The sequence below is a fragment of the Typopeltis vanoorti genome, chromosome 4, assembly GCF_054136105.1.
Source record: "Typopeltis vanoorti isolate ZY-2024b chromosome 4, IOZ_Tvanoo_1.0, whole genome shotgun sequence".
NCBI lineage: Eukaryota > Metazoa > Arthropoda > Arachnida > Uropygi > Thelyphonidae > Typopeltis > Typopeltis vanoorti.
The window spans coordinates 54831031-54843272 of record NC_143552.1 but is presented as its reverse complement, the minus strand read 5'-3'; the positions used below and the strand labels follow the sequence as shown (position 1 = coordinate 54843272).

At 35.3% G+C, this 12242-nt stretch overlaps 1 protein-coding gene across 1 annotated transcript in view; it reads right to left on the bottom strand.

Annotated features, from left to right (window-relative positions):
• The window catches only part of LOC150107312 (attractin-like protein 1), a 447772-nt gene that overhangs the window by 34819 nt on the left and 400711 nt on the right, over positions 1–12242 (bottom strand). Inside the window, exon 22 of the mRNA XM_090391786.1 lies at positions 3195–3273. Coding sequence (XP_090247912.1) covers positions 3195–3273 — 79 coding nt within the window. The remainder of the gene's footprint in view (positions 1–3194; positions 3274–12242) is intronic.

Genomic DNA, 12242 nt, shown 5'->3' with positions numbered 1-12242 from the left:
AAATGGATGAATAACACCATTAAGCTTGAGCTGCAAAAAAAGAAACAACTATGGAGGGAATTTAAGGAGAAGGGTGACCGGCAGGCACATGAACGGTATAAAGCGCAGGCCAGAAGGGTGACGAGTGTGGTAAGAAAAGCAAAAAAGGATTACGAAAGAACATTGGCCATGCAGGCTAAAGAGAATCCTAAACAGTTTTTTAGATATGTAGCAAGTAAAAGGAAAAATGTACATGGCAGATTGATAACTGAATCAGTTGAGATAGTTGAGTTACTGAGTGAGCACTTTGCAAGAGTATATCATCCAGGTGGTGACATTGCAGAAACAAATAAACCAGTAGATTATACGGGAATTGTGGTTAATGAAGTGGAGGTGAGTAGTCTATTGCATAACCTCAATGTCAATACATCTGTGGGATTGGATGGTATACCAGCTCATGTTGTACGAGAAGCAGCTAAAGAATTGTCATTACCCTTGACCATTTTGTTTAATTTGAGTCTCGGGTCTGGGTTAGTCCCGAGCGGGTGGAAAGAGGGGAAAATAGTTCCACTGCATAAAGGTGGTTCCAAGACTGCTGTTGTAAATTACCGACCGATTAGCATATCAGGAATCATCGTCAAGGTCTTAGAGAAATTAGTCAAGAAAAGAATACAGGATTGGATAGATGAAAATGGGATATTGTATGGGGGACAACATGGTTTTGTGAAGGGTAGATCATGCCTCAGTAACTTGCTCACGTTTTATAACACAGTGACGGCTGAACTGGATAGAGGTAATGGGTTTACAGTGATACTACTGGACCTTGCCAAGGCCTTTGATAGGATACCACATGGAACCCTAATCAGTAAACTGGAGCAGATGGGTATAGATATAGGGTTGGTGAGATGGATAGGAGGGTGGTTGAAGGAGAGATATCAAAGAGTGGTTTATTCAGGAGTGGAGTCTAAAAGACGTCTTGTGACTAGTGGAGTGCCACAGGGCTCTGTTCTTGGACCACTGCTTTTCAATTTGTTCATCAATGATATTGGAAAGGATCTGAGAGGAAGTGTTCACTTGTTTGCTGATGATGCAAAGTTGGGTAGAGCAATTGTGAGTGCACAGGATGTCAAAATTTTACAGGATGATTTGGATAGTTTGGAGGACTGGGCTAGGAAAAATGGATGTCAATTTAATGTGGCAAAGTGTAAGGTTATGCACTTTGGGGTGAAAAGAATAGCAGCAGTATATCGCATTGGTGGAACCATACTCCAGGAGATTGATGAGGCCAGGGATTTGGGAGTGTTGGTGGATAGGGAGTTGAAGTTTAGGGGGCACATTGCAAAAGTAACTAAAACAGCTCACCAAATCACTTGGCTTCTGAAAAATACTTTAACATGCAGAGACGAACAAGTTGTTGTTCCTCTGTATCGAGCCTTGATAAGACCCCATCTGGACTTCTGTGCCCAGTTATGAGCACCAGGGTTTCTTCGTGAGGGGGAGGAAGTGGAGAGGGTCCAGAGACGAGTGACCAAGATGATAGCAGGTCTGTGGAATGAACCTTATGAGAATAGGTTGAAGATTTGTGGGTTGCAGAAATTGGACGATAGGCGAAGGAGGGGTGATATGATTGAGACATTCAAATTACTGAAGGGTTTTTATAAGATTGATCCAGAAGATATTTTTGAAAATATGACTGGTGGTGGGAGGACTGGGGGCTATGCATGGAAGCTGGGCAAGAGCGTGGTTGACAAGGGTGTTAGAGCTAGGTTCTTTACTTGGAGAGTGGTAAATGAGTGGAATAAGCTTCCAGAGTCTGTTGTGGGTGCTACGACCGTGAATGAGTTCAAGGCAAGGTATGATAGATACTGTGTGAATGTTGAATAGTTGTTCTTGACATGATGTTAGGGCCTCCCTCGATGAGTCTGTCGACTCCTTGGAGTTTCCCGGAACAATAATAATAATAATAATAATAAAAATAACAGATAGATCCGGCATCCTTAAAACAGATGAAATTTTCAATCAGCGTTTCCTAAAGCATTCCTATAGAACTTCAATCATAATATTTTCTTTTATTTACCAATGCTTATTTACAGTCTTTACTCCTCCACTTTAAAGGCTCACAATTCTATGATTCCTTTTTCGGAATCTTCTATTAATATGTCCCCGACTGTCACATAAAAACTTAATTTCCTAAGAACAAAATTTTTGCCAGCCTGCATTCTTAAACTTCTATTAGCTCTCCCTTGTTTATCCCAAATTCTCTGATACTGAATGCTCTCTTGTTGTTTCCGTTACCTCGATACTGAACGCTCACTCTGTCAGCTGTCAATCACCCACCAAACTCCTCGGCGACATGCACACTCCATGAAAGTGGCAAGCAAGAAGTTATGTATAATGGCTGACGTGTCGTCTCTGTTAGCATTTGAGAATGTCTTTACAAAATACAGCACTTAATAATTTTAAACCACAATCAAATTTCTGAAAGTAAGACAACTATCCAAATCCAGTAAGTACATACATTTTTTTTTAAATGCTTCACATTTCATTTTGAGAAAATAATATCAATAATGTGTACATTACAAGTGCCGACAATACATATTATGAAACCAAAACTAATAATGTACTAACATAAACAATTTGTAAAAATATTCAGCAGAATTTTTAAGTTATGACTATTTTTAAAACAGTGTCCCAACCCTTGCATGGCCTTGACAATGCTCCCTCAAATACATTATTAGAACTCTCTGTAGCCACTATGTCTAGGTAGTATATGGAGTGCTTTAGTGTTGTACCCTCAAATGAAGGTGTTAAGTCTCTTTGAAGGATCACACTATCTTAAAATATATATAATATAGTGTGAAAAAAACTATAGACCACATATGACACTAGCAGTTTCAGCTGTATAATAAATGAACACTATATAGAAACTAGCACATATTTTAACAAAATAAATGCACCTACTAGAATTCTTGTTAGCATTTATCAAAACTTCCACAATATATATATATATTTTATTTTTAAATCACTATCCTATTTTTTACAGCATTTTCTTCATCCATCTGTTGCAAAATGAGGTTACATGCTAGCCTTTATATTTTGTAATCTCAGTAATATCGTTAAGTGTGTGCACAGTTTTCACTTTAAAAAAAAGCTGATATAAAACACTAATAAATAAATAAAAAAAAAAAACTGAAAACACTTATAAAAACACATACCTGTCTTCTTCTATAAAGATCATATTTCTGTTTAATTTTCCACAAAATAGCAGCTATAATAAGAAGAGATAGGAAGCAGCTGGGAAAGCAAAAAAAAAATAATTATAATAAGGTTAATTGTTTTATATCTTAGAATTTAAATCACTGCGTGTGTGTGTGTGTGTGTGTGTGTGTATATATATATATATATATGACTGGTATTCAGGGTAAAAAAATTGCATTACATTCTAGAGTTACTGTAGTCAAGGTAAGGTCAGTGAACTTAGTGCCAGAAGTCTGATTCCAGAACCTTTAGAATGCAATTATTGTAGGGTGAAAAAATTAAAGAAATAAACTAGTATAACAGATGTGTTGCTATTAGATAATCATGCATGCAACTGATATATTTCAAGATTTATTTGGTGTATTTGATATATTTGGTGAGTTAGCCAATCTCATACGAAGGTAGCAGGGTTTTTCCTCCTGGAAACTCTGGTTTTTCATCCCGCATACAGATAAATTGGCAATTCAGAAAACACGCAATTTATAGACAAAAAATACTAGTTGTGGTGGTGGAGGTGGGTGGGCGGTAGATGGAGATGATTGGTAGTAGCGGTTCGGTGTAGTGGTTGAGACAGTTGTAGGTGTCCTCCCACGATGAGCCTTCGGACTCCTTGGAGGTATCAGGAATAATAATAAGATATGGCAACAAAAATGACCAAGGAAAATATGAATCAGTTATTATCCAATATTACATAGTCATATTCATATCTTCTGAGCAAGTATATCATAAAGTACATCCCTGGTACAGGGATGGGGAACCGGTAGCCCTTTGAGGTGTCCAGTGTAGCCTTTTTGCATATTTTGTCAATCATGTATCTTAATTTTTTTTTTTTACAAATTATACATTTTCAAGTGATATGTATTTTAATTAATAGTTAAAAAATCGTTATTTTTAAAGCACAATATTTAAAGAAACAACAGCTACAAGGGTGGTGTGAAAAGTTCTCGGCCTAACAATGAGAAAACAAATTTATAATTTCAAAATTATTTTTATTTTTCAACATAATCTCCTTTAAGACTAATACATTTATTCCAGCGATGGTCCAGCACCATTATCCCATCCCTGTAGTGGTTCTCAGTAAGATCTGCAAAATACCCCTCTACAGATGCAATCACCTCTTGATTCGAAGAAAAATACTGACCAGCAAGAAAGAGTTTTAGTTTTGGGAAGAGATAGAAGTCAGAGGTAGCCAAATCTGGGGAATAGGGTGGATGTTCCAACAATTCATAGTGTAGATCCCTTAATTTTCCCATTGCCAAAATACCTTTGTGTGCAGGTGCATTGTCCTGATGAAAGATGATTTTTTCTTCTGCAAATCAGGTCTTTTCTCAGGAATTTGTTCGTCTAGTCTGGTTAAAAGATCGGAATAATATTCCCCGGTTATTGTTTTACCCCTTTTCAAGATAATTAATAAACAAAATGCCTTTAGTATCCCAAAACAGCGATGATATGACCTTTCCTGTTGATGGAACCAACTTTGTCTTCTTTGGCGCTGAACAACTGGCTTCTGTCCACTGTTTGGATTCTGGTGTTTAATGGTGAATTCAAGTCGCATCCATAATAATAAATCAGCGCACAAAATCAGTTTTATTCTTGTTACAATGCTGCAAGCACTGTTCAGAGATTTTCATGCGAGTGCGTTTTTGATCTGCTGTGAGCAAGCACGGCACCCATCTTGTGCAAAGCTTTTTCATTTGCAATTCTTCATGCAAAATATATCCTAAACGTTTTTTTGAAATGCCTGTAGTCTCAGCAATGTCATGCACTTTGACTTGCTGATCATCCAGTACCATATTGTGCACTCGATCGATGATTTCTGGTGTTGTTACACTTTTTTGACACTCTTCACGTGGATCATCTTTAAAGCTAGTATGGCCATGCTTAAACTCAGCAGCCCATTTCTTAATTACCGAAAACGAAGGAGAAGAGTGCCCATAAACTTTTATGAACTTTGAATGAATTTCTTTTGCTGGTAAACCTTCTTTTAAAAAGAATTTTATAACTGCACGATACTCAAATTTTATCCATTTCAAGAGATACAGACAACACTTTTGCTTCAGGCAGCTGTATAAAACAAACTACTTGAGAGAATGACTTGCAATTTCACATGGATGCTTATGACAGATATTCCAACTTAGGGGAAAAAAAAAAAAAAAAAAAAATCGTGCCGATAATGTTTGCCATCTATGGTCGAGGCTGAGAACTTTTCAGACCACCTTCGTATGTTTGCTATAAATACTTATGTGTATGATTATATAAATTATAACACCATGCCATTCAACATACCTGTTTCTATAACCATGCCAAAAACTGAATCCTTCTTATTAACTTGGAAAATTTATTAAAGAAGATAACCTTCTATACCTGCAGATTCCAAGGTATCTGAAGTAAGTATTTCTTTGCATGCATATTTGGATACGTGATGGTTGATTATTTATGTCAAAGGATGAAAGCTACAAATTGGGATATTATATGCTAGTCAACTGCATGTTATGCAAAAGGAAAAACCTTGATATAAGAATGGCTAACTAACTCATATCTAGCTGGAAAGTTCCCTATTAAAGTTTCTCTCATACTACAATGGAAACAAACCCAGATGTTTCCATGAAGAGGATGTATAAATATACTTATTTAAAAGTATGGGGGAGGGTTAGCAGAGAAGGTCAACTACTTCATTTAATAAAGTAAACATTTCTCTTTTACATGAGAATGATGATAACTAACAAAAAGTGACTCCAGGAACTTTTAATATTTAAAAATATTGCAACCACCTTTTATGGAAGAAGAAGAAGAAATATGTATGATTTTTAACCATGAATAGTCCAAAACACAAGTCATTTATCTGAGAGTATCACATGCAAAAAACTGGATTCAGTCTTTATTACAGTGCCATCTAGTATGTAAATCCTAAACAAGTACTAGTGATTGCAAATATTCTCTAATTTTAATAAATTTTAACATGCCTAGTGCTGGAATGTCATCTTTATCCATACCAGATCAACTAATCTAAATACTAGTAATCCATGTCCAGCTAGCTGGGGTAACATCAAGAGTTACTATAGTTATTATTAAAAAACAATCTTTTTAACAAATCCCATCCAGAAAAAGGCTTTTTTTTTTTTTTAGGTGCAACATATTAGAAACATGATAGCATTAATGGCTACATAACCTGGAAACCCTACTTTTATGCCACTGTGAAGTGTAGTGTAGTGTCTGCCCCTGTTGGTAGTCAACCCTATCTTCTCATAATGTGGCTGTAAAAATCTATCGTGATAAGTAACTTATCATGTTCGTGTGTACATGTTTTTCTAGAGGAACTGCACTTAAATAAATGTTTTTGTCTGTAATAATTTTTAATTTGTAATAACTTAATCATAGACCTTTGTTAATATAATGTTCAGCATGATGTCATTATGTAACGCTGCTAACCCATGTTCCATATATGGCAATTTCAAAAGATACGCAAGGTATGTTATGATGTAATTGTGTTTGGATGTCAATACATGACCATATATAGAAGTTTTGAGAGATGCACACATGTGTACAATGGAAGTCCCGGCCTTTATAAGTCAAATCGTTGAGAAGGATTTTGTCTCAGGCTTCTCAATCTTCGCTTATCTGGGTCTGTTGTCGGTAATCAAAAGAGAAGCATCTTAAGTTTTAGTGTTCTCAACTTTCTAATACCTGGATCCACTGCCATGAGAAGTATTGTGTTGATTGCTGCGACATCTTGCAAGGAAAGAGCTGCACGTTGCTGCCATGTTAAGGGTTCTAGAAGGCATAGAATAATCGATGACTCAGACAAAGAAGAAATTTGGCAGGAGATCAAGAACGAGCCAGCAGAAAGAAAGAAAAAAAAGGAAAAGGGCACTTTTGTGTGGACAAAAGATTCATGTAAAAGGCAATGCTGAATAAGAATTGTAAGTACTTACAATTCTTATTCATATATATGTGATATTTCCCAGCAAGAATGTACATAAAGTGTATATCTGTGTATAACTACAATAAGATTGTGTAAGTTAATATCGAAATAAGGTCACTCAAGGCGTGTTTTAATCTCAACTGTGTATAAGTAATTATTGTAAGAGTAAGAAGAGTACTGTACTGGATAGTGTAAATTAATTAAGCTTACTCAAGGTATGCTTTACTTTCATTTTATGTATGTATGACTAGCAGGATATTCTAGATTGTGATTTAACTTCAAGGGAAGAACGTTAGAACTAAGTTTGAATCAAGAAAAAGTAAAATTAACAAAGAATTGTAATGCAATTGTGTATGTACATATATATATATATACAAAAAATATATACTGTAAATAATATAATATAACGGTGTGTGAACAACACAATGGACCGATTCTGTCAATGCACTATCCTGAAAATTTTGAACCTGCATTAGATTAAGTTTAAGTGATCAATAATCAAGCCATGACTAATTGTTAACATAAGATAACATAACACGATACCTGCTTTGTCTCTAGCTTGAAACATCTTATAATCTCACACTCAATACATGGTCCAACTGGTGCAGTCAGAAAACATAAATTTGTTAGACTATAGAGTGTGAATTAAAATAAAAAAAACACACGTATTAACCACAGTGAAAATTATTTAATTGTAAATATTTCATCCTAAGTATCTTAGGACATCATCAGTACAGTAGTTTAAAACAATAATAGGAATAACATACAGTTAGGGCGCATGATTACAATAGAATCTCATTAAACGTGCGTAACATGTTACAAAAAAAAAAAATTAATTATTTAACACAATTTTGTATGACAATTTCCCATACTTTTGGAATAGTAAGAACATCGTTGCGGTTTAAGTTTGGTCTGTGTAGTAGGGCTTCAGAACTTTCTTTGTATGTTCATGTTTATATAAAGATCTATGTAAAAGTTTAGACTTTTCCCAATGGATCCTATAGTTTGGATTTTCAATTCCATGTTGAGAGAAGCCAGATTTCTGCGGTTTAAAAAGGCAAATGTGGTCTTGATGTTCCGAGATGCGTTTCTGAACAGACCTACCTGTCTGTCCAAAGTAAGACGATTTGCATGAGCATGGAATTTCATAAACGCCAGGCAACATCAAAGGTGAGAGTTTGTCCTTAGGAGAAGGTAACAAGTTGTAAATTTGGTTGATAGGTTTGTAAGTAGTGGCAAAATTGTATTTCTTCATAATTTTAGAAAGACGTTCGGAGATGCCTTTAACGTAAGGTATGGGAATCCTATGGACTTCTTCCTGTCTGGTTTGATGTGTGGAGAAGGGACTGATGACTTTTTGAGTTGTTTTCGGAGTATATCCATTTAGGATGGCTGTATTTTTGATTACTTCTAATTCCTGGTTTAAAGATTCTTCAGAGGAGCAGAATTTGTGTGCGCTGGAAACTAGTGATTTCATAATGCCAGATTTCTGAGATGGATGATGAGCAGAAGAATTGTGAATGTAGTGACCTGAGAATGTAAGCTTGCGAAAGACAGATGTGGCAATGGAACCGTCTTCTTTTCTTTGGATGTGTAAATCCAAAAAGGAGATATCCTGTGGAGATTCTATTTTCTAACGTAAAGTTGATGCGATGATGAAGAAGGTTATTTTATCTAGAAACAATTGTAATTCATGTTCGGGATGATCCCAGACTGCAAATACGTCGTAGACATATCTTAACCAAATTTTTGGTTTGAGTTCAAAAGTGAATATTTTTTCTTCAAGGTGTTCTAGAAACAAGTTTGCTAGGTTTGGTGATAAAGGAGATCCCATTGCTGTTCCTTCTTCTTGCTTGTAAATTTGACCTTTCCAGGTGAAATAACCTGATGCAATAACAAACTTGAACAATTCAACTATATCAGACAGAAATGTTTGAGTTAATAATTCTATTGTTTCTTTATGGGGAATGTTTGTGAAGAGGGAGACAATGTCGAAGCTGATTAACAAGTCAGTTTTTGATAGTTGAATATCTTTAATTTTTGTGTGAAACTCAGTAGAGTTTTTGATTGAAGAGACTGAGTAGCCTATATGAGGGCAGAGAAGGTTAGATAAGAATCTTGATAACTTGCAAGTTGGACTGCTGATACAGTCTACAACAGATCTAAGTGGAACATTAGTTTTATGTAGCTTAGGTAAGCCATAAATTCTAGGAGGTCTTGCATGGTATGTCTTAAGTTTTTTGATTGTTTCTTCATCTAAGGAGGAAGTTTCATTAAGTAGCTTATTTAATTTTCTGAGTCGACGTTTTGCAGGATCATAATCCAATTTGGCGTAAGTATTACGATCTCGAAGAAGTAAATTCATTTTTCGGTCATATGAGTTTGTATTGAGTACCACAGTGGTATTTCCTTTATCAGCTCTGGTAATGATTATGTTTTTATTACATTTTAAGGAAATAATAGCTTTCAATTCTGATGGTGGGATATTTAATTCTGAAGGTTTGGCATTGTAGATCACTTTAGCTACTTCAAATCAAAGTCTGTTGGCTTCAATACTGGAGAGATGGTTGACATTTCTTTCTATATTATGTCTTTTTCTTTGAGTGCCATCTCCTATCGGAGGTTGGCGACCACCTTGGCAAATTTTGAGCGATTCTCAGCTATTCTGAGCAGTCTCTCAGAGTTCATACCAGTCCACTGTCTGATATCTGCCAGCCAAGATTTTCTTCGTCTTTCTTGTCCTCTTCTTCCATTTATCTTCCCTTTTATAATCAATTGAAGTATCTTATATTTTCCATTACGAAGTAGGTGACCAAGATATGCAGTTTTCCTTCTTTTTATGGTATCTAAAAGTTCACGTGATTTCCCCATTTGTTTCAGTACTTCCTGATTGGACGTTTTTGCTGTCCATGGGATTTTTAACATTCGTCTGTATAACCACATCTGAAAGGCTTCAAGTCTTTTTATTGACGTTGTCTTCAAGGTCCAAGTTTCTGCACCGTACAGCAGTACAGACCATACATAGCATTTAACCATGTGTACTCTAAGCTCTAAGTTTAAACTGCGGTTACACAGTGTTGATTTCATCAAGAGAAAATTTTTTCTTGCCATTTCAATTCTAACTTTTATTTCCATTTCTGGATTGCAATCTTCATTTAACCAGCATCCGAGATATTTAAACTTTGCTACTCTTTCTATTTGTTTCCTATTTAAGGAAAGTGCTAAATTAAGAATTGGTTTCTTACTTATGACCATGAATTTAGTTTTGGTGATATTTATTTTTAATCCCATTTTTTCACTCTCTGCATTTATTAGCTCCAAAAGATTTTGAAGATCCTGAATATTGTCAGCCAGAAGAGCTGTATCATCGGCATATTGGATGTTACTGATGATTTCACCATTTACACTAATCCCTTCCTTTCTTCCTTCCAAGACTTTTTGAAATATGGCTTCTGAGTAGATGTTAAAAAGAAGAGGTGACAGTACACATCCTTGCCTTACTCCTCGTTTGATGTTAATGGAGTCTGTAATAATGTCACCAACTTGAACAGATGCCTTTTGGTTCCAATATAAGTTTTCAATGATCCTGATGTCTTTACCATCTAATCCAATTCTTTTTAATAGTACAATCATTTTATCATGTTGGACTTTGTCAAATGCTTTCTCGAAGTCGATGAAGCAAATGAATATTACCTTGTTTTGGTCAATACATTTTTGAAATAAGATCTGAGAACAGAAAAGGGCCTCTCTTGTTCCCAAGCCATTTCTAAAGCCGAATTGGGTATCACTGATGGTGTCTTCACATTTTCTGTATATTCTTTTTTGAATTATTTTCAGAAACATTTTGAGAACGTGACTCATTAGGCTGATCATTCTATAGTCATTACAAGTTTTCGCATTTACTTTTTTAGGTAGCATGATGAAGGTCGACTGTAACCAGTCTTGAGGGATTATGCCTGTATCGTAGATCTTATTAAATAGCTTTACTAATATGTTAATGTTGTCACCTTCTAATAACTTTACTATTTCTGCCGGTATTCTATCTGGTCCTAGGGCTTTACCATTTTTAGCTGAGTTCAATGCATATTCTACCTCTGATTTTAGAATGCATGGACCTTCCATATGTTCATAAGTATTTTCTGGGTTCTGTCTGTCATCAGTAAAGAGTTCTTCTATATATTTCACCCATTCTTGTATTTTGTCATCCTTTTTGGATATAATTTCTCCCTTTTTGTTTCGAAGATTAAAAATTGTGTAGATTAAAATTGTCATGTTTTTCCTGTAGAATTTCTATTTCTTTACATTTTTCATTCATCCAGATTTCTTTTGCTTTATAATTTTCTGAACCTCTGTATATTTTGTTGGATTATGATTTTTATATGATCTGCGTTGATCCATGAGAGAAAGAATTTCATCAGTCATCCAATCTTTCTTTTTTACTGCTCTATTAGGACATAAGGTATTGGTACATTTCTCTATGAAGACAGATTTCAATTTGTCCCATGATTCATCAACCCTCATGATGTCATCATTCTTGATAAGTGCTAGCTCTTGATTCAGATCTTGACTCAATTTGCTTATCTCTGTGTTTTTTAATTTTCCCAAATCAAACCTTTTTTGTTGATGTTTCTTAAGCATAGCTTTCAGTCTAAGTTGTAACTCTGCCACCAGTAGGTTATGATCAGAAGCAATATCTGCACTAGGATAGGTTTTTGTACTTTTTATAGAACTTCGAAATCGTTGATTAATTAGTAAGTAATCAATTTGGTTTCTGACTATATTCCCATTATTATCCTGTGGTGATCGCCAAGTATACAATCTTCGAGGTGGTAGCTTAAACCATATGTTTATGATTATTAGCTCCTCTTCCTGGCAGAATTGAAAAAGACTGTCACCTCTCTCATTTCTTGTGCCCAGTCCATGTTCGCTAACTACATCTCCACTTCTACCTTTCCCAACTTTAGCATTGAAATCACCCATGACTATGTTAATATCATGCTTTTTTGTATTTTTCATTAGGTCTTTTAATTGATCATAAAATTCTTCAATCTTGGTATCACTCTTGTCAGCAGTAGGGGCATAG